Source organism: Mustela nigripes, chromosome 13 (assembly GCF_022355385.1).
Source record: "Mustela nigripes isolate SB6536 chromosome 13, MUSNIG.SB6536, whole genome shotgun sequence".
Taxonomy (NCBI): Eukaryota; Metazoa; Chordata; class Mammalia; order Carnivora; family Mustelidae; genus Mustela; species Mustela nigripes.
Genome location: NC_081569.1, coordinates 131,023,596 through 131,045,961, shown reverse-complemented (window position 1 = coordinate 131,045,961; position 22,366 = coordinate 131,023,596). Strand labels below are relative to the sequence as shown.

Here is a 22,366-nt window from a genome sequence, read left to right as displayed (position 1 = left end):
AGGGGTTTCCCTACACCATCAGAAGATTGTGAATCTATTAAGCATGACAGGCCAATTTAGGAGTAAAGGATTTTTTACTATAGATAAACCATGGAATGAGTCAAATCTTATACAAATCAGTTCCCTGGAGCTAGCACAAGAGGGATGAGCTTTGAAATAGGAAAAGTTCTCAGGGCACCTGGGTGGCTCAGTAGGTTAAAGCCTCTGCTTTCAGCTCAGGTCATGATCCCAGGGTCCTGGTATTGAGCCCCACATCGGGCTCTCTGCTCAGCAGGGGCCTGCTTCCCCCTCTCTGTCTCTGCCTGCCTCCCTGTCTACTTGTGATCTCTGTCTGTCGAATAAATAAATAAATAAATCTTAGAAATTGGAAAAGTTCTTTGTAGTATAAATGATCAACTTGCAACAGCTTTGTGAATAATACCTAATGTAACAGAACATCATTCTGATTTTATACACTATTTTGTGATTTTTAAGTATTCTGTCCTCCCATCTTGCTCTGAAAGAAATTGAATGAGTGCATTTCAGCAGATGTACTTGACCTTTCAACAAAGAATTTGCCATGAAGATTTTTAACTGTTCAGTTGTTGTTTTTTTTTTTTTTTAAAGATTTTATTTATTTGACAGAGAGAAATCACAAGTAGATGGAGAGGCAGGCAGAGAGAGAGGAAGGGAAGCAGGCTCCCTGCTGAGCAGAGAGCCCGATGCGGGACTCGATCCCAGGACCCTGAGATCACGACCTGAACCGAAGTCAGCGGCTTAACCCACTGAGCCACCCAGGCGCCCCTAACTGTTCAGTTGTTTTTAACTGCCAAATTATTTCAGCCAATCTCTCCTAGGAAGAATGAAGCAAAAAGATTCTTCTGCTGGTAGTCTCAACATCTGAGAGATAATCTTCCTTTGCCAAATGTAGCTAACAGTTTCTCACTAAATGTAAAGCTTATGAAATCTGCTTATAAAAGTGAGCATCTGGCACTTCTGTGGTAATTAGAGTCAACTTGTTGCCATCAAGATAGAACCTTGATATTCATGAGGGAAGTTTGTAATTTCCCAGGTTTGTGCTAACCCATAGCGTATTATTTTTCCTCTAAAATGTAGTTAGGTACATTTGAAAAAAATTTAAGTTCTCCATCTGGGTTTTTGATGTAAATTAGTTCATAATTAGAAATAACTAAAGTAGGGATGCCTGGGTGGCTCAGTTGGTTGGGCGGCTGCCTTCGGCTCAGGTCATGATCCTATCATCCTGGGATCGAGTCCCGCATCGGGCTCCTTGCTCAGCGGGAGCCTGCTTCTCCCTCTGCCTCTGCTGCCACTCTGCCTGCCTGTGTACGCTCGCTCTCTTTCTCTCTCTGACAAATAAATAAATAAAATCTTCAAAAAAAAAAAGTAACTAAAGTAATTCCCCCACTAAAATGTTATACTATAATATATTGAATTATTAGTACAAACATTAATTTGAACTTCCCTGAATCTTCAGATTTAACATAGTGGTGTCCCAATTATTATGGACTATGTGGTGAGATCGTGAAATATACTGAACCCCCAAAAAAGTTAAATTGCAACATTAGCTTTGCAGAAAGAGGCAAGCGGTAGAGGAGATACAGGGAGAGAATTGTGAGGCAGTATTTTGAGAGGGAACCGTCATGAAGTGATAGAGTCTTTCTAAAGAACAGTAAGAATAGTAGCTGTGTTGTGCTTTTATTCCGTGGTACAAAATCAGTGAAAATTTTAATACGCAAAAGTTTTATTCATTTATCATAATTGGTTATGGTTTCAATCAGCAAATTTCCCATGGTAGAACTTTGACTAAATTTATGAAAACCCCCCCAAATTTTTTCTAGTCTTTCAGCTCCATCCTCTTTGCCATTCTTTTTTTGAAAGAAAACATTAACTTTTTAAGTTTATTTTTTAGTAATCTCTACACCCAGTGTGGGGCTTGAGCTCACGACCCCAAGATCAAGGAGTCCGTGTTCTTCTGACTGAGCCAGCCAGGTGTCCCCTCTTTGCCAGGTCATTTCTCATTCTTCTTGCTCTTTCAGTTGTCCCGTGTACTTTTATGTGTGCCCTCCAAACCTTTGTCACCCTCTTGTCTCACTGATATTAATAGTATTGCTTGTGAAAATAATCTCCTTGAAGTCCTACACTACCCTCTTCTCTAAGGGATGCCAGTAAGCATCCAAAGATTGCCCAGTCTCCAGTAAGAGATTCCATAACATTTCTTATATTACCAAGAATGTACCTCTACTAAAGCTGGTGTAATCAAGTTTGAGATCTTTGTCCATGACATTTTATGATGCCAGGCAAAGTATGGCAAGGTCATATACCTTGGGTTTGTATTTTACACCCAGTAGAAAAGTCAGAAACATTAAGAAGAAGGAGCATCACCTTGAGATTTAAAGTTGCAAACCATAGCCATTTAGGTTCGTCCATGTTGAGGAGAACCTGGAATTCAGGCTTTGGAGAAATTAGATATTTCTGTTTCTGACATGAAGTATTTATAAGACCTACCTTCCAAAAGTTGCCCAGTATCTGAGGTTCTTTTATTGACCTATCCATATCTGGAATATAATTTTTTTTATGTCCTGAGATTCTCAGATTAGTAGGGCAGACTTTATTTTTTGCATAATGTCTGCACATTGCTACAAAGTAGGTAAGATAGCCTGACCTTAAACTCCAAACAGCTATAAGGATATCTGGGCATCTGGGTTTTTCACCACTGAATTTCCAACACTTCTTATAATTGGTACATGATAAATATCTGTTGTCTAATAGATCCTGTTTTGATTTATTTACAAAGGCATTTTCTTTTCATATCCATGTTAAAAAACTTTTTTTTTTTGAAGATTTTATTTATTTAGGGTCACCTGTGTGGTTCAGTGGGTTAAACTGCTGCTTTAGGCTCAAGTCACAATCCCAGGATTCTGGGATTGAGCCCCATATTGTGATCCTTACTCAGCAGGGAGCCTGCTTCTCCCTCTCCCTCTCCATGCCACTCCCTCTGCTTGTGCTCTCTCTGTGTCAAATATATAAATAAAATTTTAAAAAGATTTTAGGCTGTCAGGGAGGCTCAGTTGGTTGGGAGACTCCCTTCAGCTCAGGTCATGATCCTGGAGTCCTGGGATAGAGTCCCATATCGGGCTTCCAGCTCAGTGAGGATCTGCTTCTCCCTCTGACCCTCTACCCTCTCATGCTCGCTCGCTTGCGTGCTCTCTCTCTCTCTCTCTCTCTCTCTCTGAAATAAATAAATAAATAATCTTTTAAAAATATTTTGTTTATTTACTTCAGAGAAAGAGAGAGAACATAGACAGGGAGAAGGAGAGAATCTCAAGCAGACTCCCAGCTGAGCACAGAGCCTGATGCAGAGCTGGATCTCATGACCTTGAGATCATGACCAGGGCTGCAATCAAGAGTTGGACGCTTAACTGAGTGAGCCACCCAGGTGCACCAAACAATTTCTTGTTATGACTGGTAACTCTTTTTATGAAACTTTTGACTTCACATCTTCTCCCAAATCACGTTGTGGTCATGAGTCCTGTGTTTCCTGTATCATCCTCACTGCCTTTTCAGCTTTCATTTTCCTCTTTTCTGATGAATATTCTTGGTAAAACTTGATGCACTTTCTAAAACATTCCCATACACTGCTGGATATGTGATGGAACTATTTGTGTTATAGATCTGAGACAGCCTCAAGAAATGTGTCTGTCTTTTGGGGTACCTGGATGGCTCAGTCAGTTAAGCATCTACCTTCAGCTCAGGTCATAATCCCAGTGTCCCAGGATCGAGTCCCACATCAGGCTCCTTGCTCAGTGGGGAGTCCGCTTCTCCCTCTACCCCTGCTCGTGATCTCTCTCTCTCCCAAATAAATAAATAAAATATTTTTAAAAAACAAACAAGCGAACAAACAACAAATAAAAGATATATCCATCTTTTATTCCAAATCTGTAGAAACTTCTCATCCTCTCCAGTTGCTGTTGTATTATCTTTACTATGTGTAAAAGTACCACTAAGGAACATCACAGCCTCAGTGGGATGCTGGTGGTGAGTGGACTGCTAGGCTCACTAACTAGTTGAATGATTTGTTCTTTAGTTTGTATTGTTTGGATTAGTTCCTCAGGAAAATTGCAAGTAAACTCCTGTGTTATTTTTTTTTAAGATTTTTAAATTTTTATTTATTTATTTGACAGAGATCACAAGTAGGCAGAGAGGCAGGCAGAGAGAGAGGTAGAAGCAGGCTCCCTGCTGAGCACAGAGCCCGATGTGGGGCTCGATCCCAGGACCCTGAGATCATGACCTGAGCCGAAGGCAGAGGCTTTAACCCACTGAGCCACCCAGGTGTCCCAAACTCTCGTGTTATATTAACTTTCATGCCTTTATAGCTGAAATCCCACAGATATGAAATACTTGGACTCATATACTGATAGCAGTTATGAATTGTTTAGAATAACTTGTTTTCTTCCTTAAATAGAAATTATAGTAAAATTCAATTCTTGTATAATGGAACTATTCAGTATTGTATATAATGCTGCAGTCTGATTTTGGGGGGAATATTTTATAACACTGTTAGAAGAAAAATAAATGGTTTTTGCACAAATGAGATCTAATAATTATTTAAATTAATAATTCTGTCCTTTGAGATTATATTCGATTCGTTTTTATTGTTCACCACCAGTGTGTGAAATGAATATATGCAAAAATGGTCTGTTATCACCTACATTTGCTTTGGTGTTTGGAGGGTGCAAGCAGTGAGGAGATCCCAGATTGCATGGTTAACTTTGTAAGGACTATGGATCCGTCCAAATGTAGGAACTACCCTGTACTTTATTTAGGTCAGGAATGAAGCTGGTTTTGCACATATTAACAAGGAAATTCCTAAAGTCACATGAAAATACAAGAGAACCAGAATAGCTAAAATATCTGTAAAAAGAACAAAGTTGAAGGACCCATAGTCTCATACAAAACTACAGTAATCAAGACAGTGTGGTATCAGTATATAGGTATCTTTATAGATTAACAGAATTTAAAATTCAGAAACCCTCATATTTATAGTCAATTTTTGACAGGGGTGTCAGATCATTCAATGGGTAGGAAATAGTCTCTTTAATAGATGATGCTGGGGGGCCCCTGGGTGGATCAGTGGGTTAAATAAAGTCTCTGCCTTTGGCTTGGGTCATGATCCCAGGGTCCTGGGATCGAGCCCTGCATTGGACTCTCTGCTCGGCAGGGAGCCTGCTTCCTCCTGTTCCTCCTTCTTCCTTCTGCCTGCCTCTCTGCCTACTTATGATCTCTCTCTGTCAAATAAATAAATAAATAATCTTTAAAAACATGATGCTGGGAAAACACAATATCTATATACAAGAACCCCAAATTGAACCCCCATGTTATACTATATACAGCTGTTCTTTCAGAAATCCAGTATAGACCTAAATGTAAGAGCTGAAACTATAAAATAAAAAGTCTTAGAAGAAAACATAAGCATAAATCTTTATGACCTTAGTAGACAGTGGTTTCTTACATATGATTCCAAAAACACAAGCAGAAAAAGGAAATTAAAAATTGGACCTCATCAAAATGTAAAAGTTTTGTGCTTCAGAGACACCATTAAGAAAGTGAGGAGGCATGGGGCACCTGACTGGCTCAGTTGGTAGAGCATACGACTCTTGATCTTGGGATTGTGAATTCAGGCCCCTTGTTGGATGTAGAGTTTGGTGTGGGGGTGGGGGTTAATTGAAAACATGGCTCACAGAATGGGAGAGAACTTTTGCAAATCATTTCTATATTGTTTGATAAGAGGCTTATATCCAGACTATATAAGGAACTCATATGATTCAACAATAAAAAGACAGCCCAATTTTTAAGGTGGGCAAAGGATTTAAACAGACATTTCTCCGAAGATATATAGATGGCCAATAGGCACATGCAAAGATACTCAACATTAATCAATAGGAAATGCAAATCAAAATCATGAGATACCACTGCATACCCACTGCCATGACTATAATGAAAAAGATGGACAATAACAAGTGTTGACAAGGATGTGGAGAAATTTGACCCCTTGCACACTATTTTTGGGAATGTCAAAATGGTGCAGCCATTATGAAAAATAGCATGGTATTTCATCAGAATATTAAAAATAGAATTACCATATGATCCAGCAATTCCACTTCTGGGTATATACCCAAAAGAATTGAAAGCGGGGATTTGGACAGATATTTGTACACTCATGTTCATAGCAGCATTTGAAATTGCCAAGAGGTAGAAACAACCCAAGTGTCCATTGATGGATGAATGGATAAACAAAATGTGGTATGTACATGCAGTGGGATAGTATTCAGCATCAAAACGAAGGAAAATCTAACAGGTGCTGCAACATGATGATCTTGAGGATATGCTAAGGAAAATAAGCCAGCCACAAAAAGACAAATAATGTATGATTCTACTTATATGCAGTACCTAGAGTAGTCAGAGTCACAGAGGCAAAAAGTGGAATGGTGGTTGCCAAGGGCCAGGGAAGGGAGGGAGGGAGAATGGGAGTTATTTCATAGATACAGTTTCAATTTTGCAAGAGGAGAGAAGTCTGAACATAGGTTGCACAACAATATCAATATGCTAATGCCACTGAAATGTACACTTAAAAATGGTTAAGATGGTGGAACACCTCAGAGGCTCAGTCGGTTAAGCGTCTGCCTTCGGCTCAGGTCATGATTTCAGGGTCCTGGGATTGAGTCCCGCATCTGGCTCCTTGCTTAGCAGGGAGCCTGCTTCTCCTGTCTGCCTGCTCTGCCTGTTCTGCCTGCAGCTCCGTGCTTCTGCTCTTTCTCTCTGACAAATAAATAAGTAAAATATTTTTTTTTTAATGGTTGGGGCGCCGGGGTGGCTCAGTGGGTTAGGCCTCTGCCTTCGGCTCAGGTCGTGATCTCAGGGTCCTGGGGTCAAGTCTCACACCAGGCTCTCTGCTCGGTGGGGAGCCTGCTCCCTCCTCTCTCTCTCTCTCTTTCTCTGCCTGCCTTTCTGCCTACTTGTGATCTCTCCGTGTCAAATAAATAAATAAAATATTAAAAAAAACCAAAATAAAAAAATGGTTAATATGGTGAAATGTGTGTTATGTGTATTTTACCACAGTTTAAAGGGGGGATGGCAAATTTATGATATCTGAATTATATTTCAATTTTCAAACAAATCATATGAGAAAAAGAAGAAAAGAAAGATATGAAACCAGTCCAGGAAGCCCAAAAGGATTTGAGGAAGTCCATTATATGCCTGTTACACAGCATTTATTCATTCAGGAGAAAAACTTCCCCTTTCCAAAGCAATGAAATTATTTTTTGTTTTAATGTCAACATGACTTTACAAAAAAAATATTTTATTTTATTTCTTTTCAGTGTTCCAGAATTCATTGTTTATGCACCACACTCAGTGCTCTGTGCAAGATACAGATGTAGTGAAAAGAAGGGCCATCTGTACCCCCCCAAAAATCTTTTAAATATAACAGAAAACATAAGCTAGAGGCATTTCTAATTAAGAAATGATAAATAATGAAAAAAGAAAAAAAAATAATGAAAAAAGACCAGCAGATAGGATTCAGGTGTTGTTAATGCTATTACCTGATTATCATGGTAAGCCAGAGAAGGTAAAGCTATCCTGAAATTTTATTTTGTTCTCTTACCACTTTTCAAGATGGTAGGAAGGGAGTGCATGCTCAGTTCAGTTCACAGGAGGGAGCATTTTCCCTCCTGTGCCCACCCTTCCTGCAGCTGTCCTTATGAGGGGCAGGATGCACAGGCCATGTACCAAATGCCATTGTGAAGCACATGCCCGGAGATATTTTTATTGATCCAAATCATCTAGCATTCACCAAAGGCAGGACTTGGACACTAATTAGGAAAGGTTGTTAGAAAAGAAAAGGCAGGGGCGCTAGGGTGGCTCAGTTGTTAAGTGTCTGCCTTTGGCTCACGTTATGATCCCAAGGTCCTGGGATTGAGCCCCACGTCAGGCTCCCTGCTCAGTGGGGACCCTGCTTCTCTCCTGCTTCCCCTGCTTGGGTTCCCTCTCTCACTGTTTCTCTGTCAAATAAATAAATAAAATCTTAAAAAAGAAAAGGAAAGTCAGTTTCCAACACCATTCCATCTGTCCACTTGACTGATACAAATCAGAGTTGAATCCAGTCTGTGTTTCTGAAGGTCTTTTTTGACGTATAATGATTTTTGTATTCTACTCCCTTCAATTCTTGAATGAGTCTTTTTTTTTCTTTTTTAAAGATTTTATTTATTTATTTGTCAGAGAGAGAGTGCGCACAAGCAGACAGAGTGGCAGGTAGAGGCAGAGAGAGAAGCAGGCTCCCCACCAAGCAAGGAGCCTGATGCAGGACTCGATCCCAGGACCTAGGATCATGACCTGAGCCGAAGGCAGCGGCTTAACCCATGGAGCCACTCACGCGTCCCTTGAATGAGTCTTTTCTACCCCTCCTTTTCTTTTATTCTTTCCCAGAGTAGATTTGAAATAATCTCTTGATCATCATTGTTACTTACTGTAACATCTGACTCTACTAAGGGTTCTCATCTGTTTCTTAGGATTTAGATATTATAAAAAATAAACATTTATTAATGGCCTTCTGTGAAAAGCAATGTGCTAGACCCTGGATGTCAAAAACACATAAACTCTTCTATTTATAATTTGATTAGGGTGACAAGACAAATATGTAAAAAGATCACAGTACAAAAGAGCATGTACTGATTGTCACTTGAGTACCATAGAAGTTCAGAAATAAGGGCTTATAGTGGGTTGATGAAGATGGTTGGATAGAGTCTTTAAAAAAAAAATTTAAACTGGAATGAAAAATAAATTTTACTTATTTTTTAAAAGATTTTATTTATTTGAGAGAGTAGAGGGAGAAGCAGACTCCCCACTGAGCAGGGAGCTGGATGTGGAGCTCTATCCCAGGACTCTGGTATCATGATCCGAACTAAAGACAGATGTTTAACTAACTGAGCCACTCAGGTGCCCCAAGAAATAAATTTTATATATTATCATTGGCAAATTGGTTTCCTCCACAGTGCTAAGAGTCCATGTAAAATGTAACATTCCATTTAACAGTTACTATTTACTTAACCTGCACAAGTCCTCTTTTCTCATACTCATTTCCCTCACCGGCAGCCCAGATTTGCTTAGGACAGTAAAAGGCATTGCCTAGTTGTCTCCTTGTTTACATATGGACAAGTAATTAAGTAGGGAGGCAAAGTGACCTTATATCATAATTTGGCCACTGGAGCCATGCAGTTGCCTCTATCGGTTTTCTCTGTTTCTCTATCGGTTTTCTCTGTTTAGCCTGTAAACTGATAACAAAGAGAGAAGAAAGTAGCCACTGTCAAGCATCTCTGGCCTAGGGTGAGTTTGACCTGAACTTTGACAATGATTTTGATTATTTCTGCTTTCTATGTTGAATGGATTTACTACCCATCAGAGTCTCAAAGACCCTTAATTTAAAAAATACATCGATTTTTTTTTTTAAGTCTTCTACATGCTGACTGTTACCTCCTTATGACATGTGGTAATGATTTCTGAATTTTCATTAGGCACAACTCATTGTTGAAGCACTGAAGCAATTGGTTACCTTTGCAGCTAATTCTTGGTTACATAAACAAGAGTCCTTTAAAAAGATTAGCCAGAACAGTTTTTTAAACCCGCAGCAACACTGGTGTGTATCAGTTCTGACTTCTGTCAGTATACTTGGACCCATGACTACAGTGTTTTATTACCCTTGGCTACATTAGGACACATCCCTACAAGACCACTTTTGTAGCAGATTTTTTTTTTTAAAGATTTTATTTGACAGAGATCACAAGTAGGCAGAGAGGCAGGCGGGGTGGGGGGAAGCAGGCTCCCCACTGAGCTGAGAACCCGACGTGGGGCTCCATCCTGGGACCCCGAGACCATGACCCAAGCCGAAGGCAGAAGCTTTAACCCACTGAGCCACCCAGGCACCCCTGTAGCAGATATTTTTATAACTCTACAAAATGATTAGACTGACATAGAGCAATTCTCTAAATACATGGGTATTAAAAATTCTGGCTGCTGTCTCCTTTTTGCCTTCAAGTTGAGGCATCATGATGACATAAGACTGTACCAGTCCTAATCGGTACACGAGTGAAGTTAGGCATGGCATTCTCATATTATTGACAAGAGTCTTTGTCACTGTAAATAGGAGAAATCTTGGAGGAGGGGTTCCCATTATAGTAATTCTAATTCAATTCTGCTAATACTGTTTTTCAGAAACTACATTAAAACTCATTCCATGTAGTCAGGAAGGAAGTTACGGTATTAAACTGAATTCTAGCTAGAACAATTTAGCTTGTGCTCAAAAACGTACAATATGTTTATCTGGGAATTTGAGGTATTGATTAGGGTTTAGAAAGTGTTTAGGAGAACCTGAATGGGAGAAACCTTCTGTTAATTGGTACCAGGGTATAGTGACATGGGATACAGACTCAAATAGGCTTCTAGCGTCTTGTGGTCTATAGGTCATAGTCCTCAAGGGGGAACCAAGAGTCTGGGAAGGTCTCTAGTAATGATCTAACAACTCTCTGACCTCTCTTCCCCTAAGTACTCCCAACCTGCTTCCAAGTGTTCCCAATTTTTCTAACTGGGAACAATTTCCAATTGAAAGGTTAGCTGAGAAATATGAGACTTTAAATAGCAAATGATTATGGCTACAACTATTTTGGAAAACAGGCAGTATCTTCTAAGGGTGATCATACATATATTCTATCCTGTCCTATACACAAATAAATATTTTAATACAATTCCAGTGCTAGGTATATACTTTAGAAATAGAAATGCAAGCATTTGTATACCAAAAGATGCATTCAGAAATATTCAGAATAGTGCTGTTCCTATAGGTCAAGACTAGAAATGATCTAAAAGTTCATTGACAGTAAATGAACAAATAAATTCAGATATATTCACATGCTAGAATATTATATAGCCCTGAAAATGAACAAACTATTGCTACATGAGACAACTTGAGTGGGTCTCAGGAACATAACATTGATAAAAAAGATAGACACAAAAGAGTACGTATTATACAATACCATTTATATAAAGTTCAAAAACAAGCAAAGCTAACCTGTGATGATATAAATCAAAATAATAATTGCACTGTGAGTATGGTGGTGGCTGGGAGGGAGTGTGGGAAGGTGAACTTATAGGGGGCTGGTAATTGTTCTCTAAAAGATGGATGTGGTTGTGTGTCCATTTTGTGAAATTCCACACATATACTTGTGATTTGTACATTTTTCTGTCTATATGCTGCACTTTAGAAATTAACTAAAAATGTTTTTGAAGACAAATAGTGGCTGAGATAAAAAGTGAAAGTAATTCACTCTGAAGTTGAATAGCTAAGCTGTTGTTAAATTGAAATGCCAGTCTTTCTGGTTTGATATGGAAAGTTCGCGAAAGAAAGTTGTCAGGCATTAATAGTATTCCAACCAGATTTCAAAATACTGCTTTGAGCAGGTCTTACATCATTGGATAAGAATAATGGGAATTATTTTCTAGGATATTTTTGTCATGGGTAGCTGTGAATATATACAGCTTTTTTTGCCTTAAAAGTTTGCTTTTAACATAAACGTCTTTAGTATTAAAACTTTTGTTGCAGAGAGCCATTAAATTAGGTATCCCTTTGAGAGAGACAGAATGGTGATAAATGTGATTCAGTAGATGGCAGTATTCCCTTTGAAGTTTTTAGTTAAAATGTGGATATGTGGGGGTAACTCTTAACAACTTTTTTCAGTAGGGATGGTAAAGGGTCACCTGCTGAGACAACTAGACCAGAAAGAACATTTTAATATTTTTCTTCATGTTACATGTTATTTCATGTATTGCTAAGAGCTATTTTGAATGAACCCATAAGATGTAGAGTCCACAAATGTAGAGGACAGGTTTTTCCTCATAATAGCCCAGAATGATAGACTGCAATAGAAAGTTTGTTTAATGTAATATTACTTTAAGTGTAGAATTACTTTAATTCAGGAAGAATTTGAGCAGCATCCCCCCCCATCTTGTATGTAGGAATATATATATATGTCAAGATTGAGATAATGACTAACTGCTTTGGACAAGGATGTCAATGAAATTTATTGATGAGGAGATTAGGTGTACTTGAGCACAAATTAAAAGAAAAATTAAAGTGATTGACCAGTCTGTTTTTGTTGGTTATTTTAATACAACTCAATTGTTTTTTGAATTGTCTCTCTTTTTTTGTACTGAAATTTTCTAAAATGGTAGTACTCGATGAAAGCAGTGGGGTTTAAGAAATCCTGTGGCATTATAGGACTTCTGGTAGTAAGGAATTTGACATGGATCAGAGTAATATGCCAGAGAAGTCAAGAGTTATCAGCCAAAGGACAGAACGTGCCTGTGGTGCAGAATGGGAGACCAACGATCAAACTAGACAGAGCCAGAAGAACTACATCAAAATCTGACTTTGCTCATTATTAGCTATTGACCTTGGACAAATCACTTAACTTGCCTAATTTTTCTTATCTGTGAAATATAGGTGTAAATGACTGCTTTGGCTTCCATATAGGTTGTTAAGTGCATCAAGTAGGTGCATTGTCTATAAGGGTGCTGTGCTGTATTAATGTTAATGAACTCTGCGGATAGACTCTGATTTTTATTGCTGTTCCATTAACCGTTTGTTTCCTCAGGTCTTTCTGCCTGTAGTTATCAGGTGCTAGCTGGGAAACGTTGATAAGCGTATCTTCAAAGGCATCCTTGTATGAGTACCTACTAACAGGTACTGTGCTAAGTGCTTTAACCGCATAGTTTCCAAAGCCTCACAGCTACTCTAGGAGTAGGCTGAACCATTGACCCTATTTTGTAGTCTGCAAAGATTTGGACTGACCCAGGAGCTGTGAATCAAGGCCATGTCATCTGACCACAGCCATTGTTTGTAGTAGGCTATACCTGCCTGGTGCACTTCAGTTTTTACTTTTTCCCTAGCTAGTATTTTAGAAGTTAGGGTCATATGTTGCATTTTTATATATTGGGCCTTAAAACTTTATTATGTTTCATTATGGAGTGATTAACAGAATCCTAATGTATGCATTTGTTAATTTGTGAATGGGGAGGGTTGGTCCTCCTGTCTTGAGCCTGTTTCATCTTTAGTCAGAGCACACACAAATCATTTCTTGATGATTCAGACCCAAGGAGAGGAACAGTAACATCAACACAACCTAAAGTCACAGTGACACAACCTGAAGAGTGTTAATCTTTGTTTTGAGGATATATTTTGATTTTCTTTGCCAAACACCCCTCCCAATTACTTATTTTTCCTTATTACAACTGCTTTGCTTTTTTTCTTTTCTTTATATTTGTGTGTGTGTGTGTATGTGTGCGCGCGCGTGTTTGTGTGTTTTAGGGGGTTTCCCATTTATTGTAATTATAATACTAACATTTCACATAGAGATAACATTTCTGGGAGAATACATTTAAAAAATTTTTTTTAAGATTTTGTTTATTTATTTGTCTGATAGAGAGAGAGTACAGGCAGGGGGAGCAGCAGACAGAGGGAGAAGCAGGCTCCCCGCTGAGCAAGGAGCCTGGATCCCAGGACTGGATCGGGACTGGATCCCAGGACCCTGCGATCGTGACCTGAGCTAAAGGCAGACGGTTAACCGTCTGAGCCATCCAGGCGTCCCCTGGGAGAATACATTTAAAATTGATAAAGTAAATATACTAATAACTAACTGTTTTTGCTGCTTCTGTCAGGTAAATACAAATAAATATATATGAAAATTTTCATTTATAAATGTGTTATTTTCATTATTCTAAAAATACTGTTTTTAATTAAAAAAATGGCTTTTTGAAACTGTATCTTCAACCTCCTGTCGTAAAAATATAAAAATTACTTATTCATGTTTTGGCCACCTTGTAATTTATTTTATTTTATTTTTTTTTTTTTTAAAGATTTTATTTATTTATTTGTCAGAGAGAGAGAGAGTGAGAGCGAGCACAGGCAGACAGAGTGAAAGGCAGAGGCAGAGGGAGAAGCAGGCTCCCTGCGGAGCAAGGAGCCCGATGTGGGACTCGATCCCAGGACGCTGGGATCATGACCTGAGCCGAAGGCAGCTGCTTAACCAACTGAGCCACCCAGGCGTCCCTGGCCACCTTGTAATTTAGTTTATGTATTGTCAGTTCTTTTTTTTTTTTTTTAGTTAGATTTTTAAATTTTAGAACAGTTTTAGATATTTATGGGAAAATTATAAAGGACAATTTTCATATGACCCATACCCAGTTTCCCTTATTATTATGATAGTACATTTGTTACACATTTGTTTTTATTTATTTATTTATTTATTTATTTGAAAGGGAGAGAATGAAAGAGAGAGAGAGCGCGAGAGCACGAGCATGAGATGGGGGAGGGGTAGAGGGAGAATCAAATTCCCCACTGACCAGGGAGCCCGAGGCGGGACTCCAGGATCACAACCTGAGCCGAAAGCAGTTGCCCAACCAACTGAGCCACCCAGGTGCCCTTGTTATACATTTGTTACAATTAATGAACTTCATGAACTTTTTTTTATTTAACATTTTTCCTGTACTTTATTCAGCTCTGCTTAGTTTTGCCCTAATTCTGGAGTCCCATCCAGGATATCATAATTGCATTTAGTAATCATACCTCCCCATAGTCCACTTGGCTGTGACAGTTTGTCAGGCTTTCCTTTTTGGCGACCTTGACAGTTTGAAGGACTAACTAACTGGTCAGGTGCATTGTAGAATGTTCCCCAATTGGGGTTTGATGTTTTTCTTAAGATTATGGTTTACCTTTCACTGCATACACTAGGTTATATGGGGAGGTTGCTCTAAATCATAGTGAACTCTGAGGAAGGCAGGTTGAGATTTGAAAATATTGGCTGTGGATAACCCACACAAAGATAAGCATTAACATTCTTTGTTGGCATTGAAACATTGGCTACATTCTTTATGTTTTTTGTATTTTATCGTTTTTCAGAAGAAGCTAGTCCTAATTCTGGCTGAAAAGAAGAGTGTAGGTTGTACGATCTGCTCATGTCCCCAAAACAGTTTCTTTTCTAATTGCACCAATTGGGGCAGTTAGCATGGGTTTTAATGTTACTCTTAAGAGCTTTATTTAATCTGAATTGGCCTTTTAATTAGTAATGGGCAATTTTGGGTGAATTGTTAATTGATTAGAATTGTGGAAATCATCTGCAAAGCTGTTTTGTCACTGTAGCCTAGAATAGTAGAAGATTAAAACAGGATCTGGTTTAGTTACTATTCTAAGACGAATGTTTGCAAAGTATTATTTTCGTGGTTTGGGTTTGTTGTTCCAGCCTGGTGTCTTAACTCTGCTGAGAATGATTGTCTTTTAACTCACCGAGGTCCTCAATTCTACTCCATTAAGGGCCACTTTTCTGCCAATCAAAAAGCAGCATCCCTGAGATTGATTTTTGTTACAGTGGATAGTAATGGCTGCCGAGTGACAACATTTCCAACTCTTTTATGTAAACAGAAAGCAATCAAATAAGTACTAATCCAAGGATTATGTGGACCCAAATCCCGTGGCCAGAAGAAGAATCACTGCAGTGTATGTCCCTGGCTCTTTGCCTTCTGGTCGCCCCTCTTCATCCTGGAAAGCTCGCTTGCTGCTGGTGCTGCCTGTTACATTGCAGGATGCGGTGACCAAAACACTCCTGCACCTCCTGAATGGAATTCAGAAAGACACTTACATTTCCATAAATAAATTAGGAATTCAGTGGTTTCTTCGGGCTAATCAGGGCAGGCTGATAAACCTTGCTAGCTGTTTAATAAATGAATTGTGACTGATTACCTATTAATATGGACGCCTCAGGAATTCACCCAGGGGGAAGCAGAGCAGTGAAATAGAGAGGGGCATGGCCCCTTGGGAAATCAGGGCTTCATGTTTGCAGCTTAAATATCTCTGTGAAGTATCAATAAGGAGGTAATTGAATTTTGAACACAAACATGAGCGCCGGATGGATGAAAGGGGGAGGGGGGATCTGATCATCTCTTCTCTGCCCCTTCATTCTCCCCTCCCCTTTTCCTTAGAGACCACTCTAGTAAAGATAGATGCTAAATCCATTAAATAAAGATTAGACTCTGTCGTAGTAGAAAATGGCAGCTTAGCTAGATCCCTGGGCAAATTGGGGCCTTTTGCAATACAGAAAATTAAAATATACATTTTTAACAAGTGTGCTATCTTCCTACCAATAATGCCAGGCTAGCTTGTGGGGTTTACTCCTCCTTCAGATTGGCTTTTGTTTGGACAGATCACTTTCTCTTGTACTAATGCCAATCTTTTCTGTATTCCTGGAGCAGAAGGGGCTGGGTTTATTTATTTATTTTTAAAGCTTCTGTTGAGGCCTTTCCTCTAGCATCCTGCTTGCTTGTAATCAGAGGAGTGGGAAGGAGATTAGTGTCCCATGAATTGACGGTAGATAAATGTTCCCTCCCCTTAACTGGTGGGTCCAGAAGAGCCCAATCACTTGTATTTCAGGGATGATTGGAGACTGTACAGCCAAGCAAGAAAAGGGCTTACAGACTGAAATAAAAATTGATATTTTAGATGCTATTTTATTTGGTATTATTTCCTCTAGATAAGGTTATTGATTTGCTTTGTTTTATTTTCAGCCAGATAAAGTCTTATTAACGTAGAAAAAGAAGAATTGGCATCATTTGATTATAGATCATAATACCCCTTTTTGAGCAATACCAGAACACAAGCATCTAGCCCTGAATACTTTCGTTTCTGCATATGAATACCCAGTCGCAGCTTTTTGGACTAACCTTTGTTTATCTGTCAGTCTACATGTTTTGATAATTGTTTCATAAGGCTTCAGTCAGTAAGTCTATCAACAAGTATTGCGCATCTGTTAGGTGGGTGGCATTTTTAGTTGCAGTGGTCAACAGCTAGAAAGTCTATCCTCTGCTACCACAAATATTTCTTTAAATATAAAAAAAATGAAGCTGGTTTTGTCATACTCCTTCTTATAGAAGTTATTTGGCTCCTTGGGTCTTATTTGTAAGACAAAATTCAGATTCCTCAGGCTTTCACAAAGGACTTTCTTAACATTGACCTAGCCTTTCTCTCCAGTTTTATCTGGAAAACTTACACTTGTCCTCCAAGGTGATTTCAAATCCCAGTCTCTCCATGTAGTGTCTCCCTTTCCCGCAGAGTTAAATTTTTGTTACCTTTTAGTGTGGGTTCTCCACTTGGTGGTTCTGAGGATTGCCCATGGAAGAAAAAATGTACTTCTTAGTCAATAATTAAGGGCTTTGTTTGCCAGATTGCAAACATTCCCAGTTCTTTGTTTCAACTTAAGAGGTAGCTTGATGGTCAAATTTTTAACTATTTGTCCTTATGTATTTCACTTTATAATTTAACTTTGATTTGTGTCACTCTTTAGTGGTAAGATAGAAAGAGTCTGTTTGCTGTCCCTGTCATTTCTGCTACCTTAAGTTATGTTTCTCTAGAGAGCAGAAATCAAATTTATTTTTAAAATTTTATTATTTTTTATTAACATAAAATGTAATATTAGCCCCAGAGGTACAGGTCTGTGAATCGCCAGGTTTACACACTTCACAGCACTCACCATAGCACACACCCTCCCCAATGTCTATAACCCAGCCACTCTCTCCCTACCCCCTCCTCCCCTCAGCAACCCTCGATTTGTTTTGTGAAGTTAAGAGTCTTTTATGGTTTGTTTCCCTCCCGATCCCATCTTGTTTCATTTTTTTCCTCCCCTACCCCCCAAGCCCCCCACATTGCCTCTCAAATTTTTCATATCAGAGAGATCATATGATAATTGTCTTTCTCTGATTGACTTGTTTCCCTTAGCATAATACCCTCTAGTTCCATCCACATTGTAGCAAATGGCAAAGAAGTCAAACTTATCTAATCTGATTGCCACAGTTCACAAATGGCCCTTTATAATTTTGAATGCTAGTTCTCAAATACTGCAAATTTCAGAATTTCCTAGTCCCTCACATGTTGCACATTTCATTCATGTTGTACTTAGATGGTTCTAGTTCTCCTTCCAGTTGCCCTAACTTTTGTTTCCTGCCATTTTTCTGGGCTCCAGAACTCTTTCCCCTTATTGACAGTACAGGTTTGCTGGGGCCATGGAAGGCAACATTTTAAAGGCTCTGTATTCCCAATGGTTGGATCTCAACTATTTTAAGTTTTAAGCCTTATTTAACACTAACAGATTTTTGCAAATAAAATGTGTTTTCTTTTTGTACTAATAATTTTCAGTGCAGATTGTATATTTTCATTTAATTATAACAAAAATTTAGTACTAGAAGTTCTGAGGTTATAAAAAACTTACCCAAATAAAAATTTGAAATAAAGGATATTGACTTTATCCCTGTAAGAGAAGACTGTTGGTAACTTCCTTTCCTAAAGTTGGTGATCTTAGCATAACCTTCATTCAATAAAATATCTTTTTCCTTCCTTTGTATATATAACATAGTACCCTTAGAACTACCTGCAGTGTAATTATTGTTACCTAGGCAATTACTAATTTTAGTTTCTGTATGGGTAGAGTTAATGCTGAGGTGCATGTCTTGCTCAGGACGATACTGTAGCTATGGTTCTTAACCTAAGAGTCCATGAATCTCCGGAAATTTAAAGAAAATTGTATGTGTATACTTATCCATGTATATTTCTCTGCAAAGAGTATTAATGGCTTTCATTAGACTTTTTTAAAGGTCTCTGTTAGAATTGAACTGCATGTGGTACATAAACAATGAATCTTGGAACACTGGAAAAATAAAATAAAATTTAAAAAAATTTAAAAACTTAAACACTAGGGAAAAAAAAAGATTGAACTGTATGGCCCTAAAAAGGATATGTCAGAATCCTAGCCCCTGGTACTCCAGAATGTGACCTTATTTGGAGATAGGGTCTTAACACAGATAGTCAAGTTAAAATGAGGTCAGTAGGATGGGTCCTAGTCTAATATGACTGGTATCCTTATACAAGAAGGAAATTTAGACACAGAGACAGACATACGTAGAGGGAGGTGTGAGGACAGTCATCTTTTCTTTTCTTTTTTTTTTTTTTTTTATTTATTTGACAGAGATTACAAGCAGGCAGAGAGGCAGACAGAGAGGAGGAAGCAGGCTCCCCGCAGAGCAGAGAGCCCGATGCGGGGCTCAATCCCAAGACTCTGGGATCATGACCTGAGCTGAAGGCAGAGGCTTTAACCCACTGAGCCACCCAGGCGCCCCGAAGACAGTCATCTTGAAAGCCAAGGAGACAGACCTAGAACAGATCCTTTCCTCATGGGCTTCAGAAAGAAGCAACATTTTGATACCTTGATCTCAGACATCTAGCCTCAGAACTGTGAGAGTAAGTTTTTAATGTTTAAGGCACTCAACCTTGTGGTAGTTTGTTACAGCAGTCCCAGAAAACTAATGGACTCTCTATTGGTTAGGATGCTTTTGTCTACAAATTACAGAAAACCCAACTACAGTGGCTTAAAGGATAAAGTTGTTCCACATAGGTACTTCATTTTTGGGGGGGGGGGGCGGTTAATTCACTTACTTAACATTATCGCCAGAGACCCCTGTTAGTTCCATCTTTCTGCCATGTCACTTCAGTGTGTTGGAAACCACCCCCCCCCCCCAGGTTGGTTTCCATCATGTTTGCAAGATGGCTACTACAGCTTTGGACATCATTGGCTGACAACACTATCCTAAGATAGAAAAGAGAGTTGTTTTCCCCCACGCTTCTTCTTATCCCCAGAAGCTCTGAGGCAGATTTCCCCTTGCATGCCATTGAACAGTGCTAGTCACACTCCTCTGCCTAAATTAACCATTGTCAAGGGAAATTACACTACCTGCCATCATTGGATGGACTAAGACTGGTTCCTTCTTGGAACTAGGAAGGAGCCCGGTCTCCCGAGTATGTGCTCACCCTTTACCCAAATAAAATCAGGGTTTTGTTAACAAATTAAGATTAAGTGAGGAAATAGCTATGTATAGACAACTACGTATGTCTAACCAGTCTGTGAGCCCTAAAAGGTTAAGAACTACTATTTGTAAGACAGGCAGTGTTTCTGAAGTGAGATACCTAGTCAAGGTTAAGCTCTGTTCAGATATCAAAAGAGTGACCCATGTTTAAGAATTTCTAAGTTAATAGGGGCACCTGGGTGGCTCAGTGGGTTAAAGCCTCTGCCTTCGGCTCAGGTCATGATCCCAGGGTCCTGGGATCGAGCCCCACATCGGGCTCTCTGCTTGACCAGGACCCTGCTTCCCTTCTTCTCTCTCTGCCTGTCTCTCTGCCTGCTAGTGATCTCTGTCAGATAAATAAATAAAAATCTTTTAAAAAAATTTCTAAGTTAATAGTAACTGAAAGGGTTGTGTTTGTTTTTTCACTTAATCACTCAGTAAATAAGTGAGTGCCTCTTATGTGAACATACTCTGCTGAGTATGAGGTTATAGAGAAAAAGAACGTTTTTGTCCTTGAGATTACAGTTTACTGGAAAGCACTAGGAAAGTGTACTTATCTCAGACAGGATCAGAGGTACCTCCCCCCTTTTTAGGGTCTGGCACATTGTGGGTACTCATGACTCACAGACCACTAGAAGCAGGAAAATCAGTTTTAAAAGATGCAGTGATGTAGGAGTTTCAGATAATTATTTCTAACTTGAGTAGTTTTTAACTGACTTTATTAACCAGAATAGAGAATGTGAGTAAAAGTACTGTTTGGGGCTGGGAAATACTTGCTTTCAGCCTGTTGTGTCTTACTTATTCATGGAACATTCTAAATACCACTTTTAGAATTGCCTTGGTGGCTCACTCGTTAAGCGTCCGCCTTTGGCTCAGGTCACGATCCCAGGGTCCTGAGGCCACATTGGTCTCCCTGTTCAGTGCGAAGACTGCTACTCTCTCTCCCACTCCCCCTGCTTGTGTTCCCTCTCTCGCTGTCTCTCTTTCTGTCCGATAAATAAGTAAAATCTTAAAAAAATAAAGAAATAAATATCACATTTATTTAGCTAATTATTGGTTTAATAAACAATGTAGGCATATGCAACTTAACCCATATCTAGTCCTTCTGCTACTTATATAGCCCATCACATTCAGATATAGTTGTTTCTTATTAACATCAACAACCTACATTTCCTGATAAGCCCAGCTCTGCCCAGCTCCTTCTCTGTATCTTGATACCACCTCTGTGGGGGGTAACCACTGTTACTGTCCTCATTGGACAGATGAAGAAAGGTATTGAATGACAGCATCAAGACTGCAACTCAGACCTATGTGATTGATTCCAAAGCCTCTGTTCCTTAACTTGCTTGCTGAACATGGCCTAAGTGCTCTGACCACAGTAACCAGGGAAGGCTTCATTCTGACCCTGAATGCTCTTCTGACAGTGCTTAGCACTGCCGCAAATGTCACTTCTTGAGGTCAATACTTGTCTTCCCCCTACCCAGCTAACTACTAGAAAGAAACATGAAGCATGCTGTATCTGTACGGTATGGGTGGAGGAGGAGATTAATCCAGCCCTTTCCTAGCTAAATTATGACTTGCTAGCATTGTTCGAGCCCTGAATTTCTCAAGAAGAACAGACGCTGGGATGCCTTTTGACTAGATGAAGGCAATTTGAGAGCAAGCCTCAGACCATCTTCTGTCCCAGAGCAGGATATTAGCATTGACAACTCACTCCCTTGAGAAGGAGTCCACATAGTGACTAAAGCAAACTCCAGGCTTAGTTAAATGGCAGGTCCTTCGGAAGGCTATATGTGATTGCTAGACTAGATTATTCCTACTTGCACTCCTACGCTCATGATATATACAGTCTACCGGCACAATCTACTTCTCCCTCCTAGAGTGTTGGCTTTGTTCTCCACTGGGTCCCCAGTGCCTGATGCACACGTAGGTGCCAGGAACGTGCAGGGAAGGAGGGGAAAGGCCAGACAATTTCTGGGTTTAAGCATCTCTTTATTAAGGCATCGGTGATATCTTTTAAAAAAAAATTCAGTTTGGCCGCTAGTGTTGCTGCTGCCCTAACTTCTTCTGTTTTGTCTCTGCCTTTGTGTATTTGTAAATCTACAAATCACACAGAAAGGAAATTCTGGCATTAACTCAAGCTGCCGTATGATGTAGCTATGCAAAGGATTATTTATAGACCCAAACACTCTTCTCTCCATGAATTTATAATCTCTATAGAATGAAAGGAATTAGATCCCCTGAGGTGGATGCTGTTCTTAGTTAGCCCAGCTAAAAATCGCTAGTCCTTTTCTGTCAACTGTAGGTAGTCCCACTTGCATATGGAGGTTTTGAGATCACTGCATGAAAATTACTTATTAATATTAATATACAAATATTAATT

General features: G+C 39.2%; 1 protein-coding gene across 5 annotated transcripts in view; it reads left to right on the top strand.

The window, feature by feature from the left end:
• Positions 1–22,366, top strand: part of LIN52 (lin-52 DREAM MuvB core complex component) — a 162,283-nt gene that overhangs the window by 56,326 nt on the left and 83,591 nt on the right. For 2 of the 5 annotated variants that reach the window (XM_059373764.1, XM_059373763.1), the window contains one exon: positions 3,283–4,481. The exons of the other annotated variants lie outside the window; for them this stretch is intronic. In XM_059373764.1, coding sequence (XP_059229747.1) covers positions 3,283–3,284 — 2 coding nt within the window. In that variant the 3' untranslated portion in view covers positions 3,285–4,481. Of the gene's footprint in view, positions 1–3,282; positions 4,482–22,366 lie in introns of those variants that run through there. 5 annotated transcript variants of the gene reach the window in all.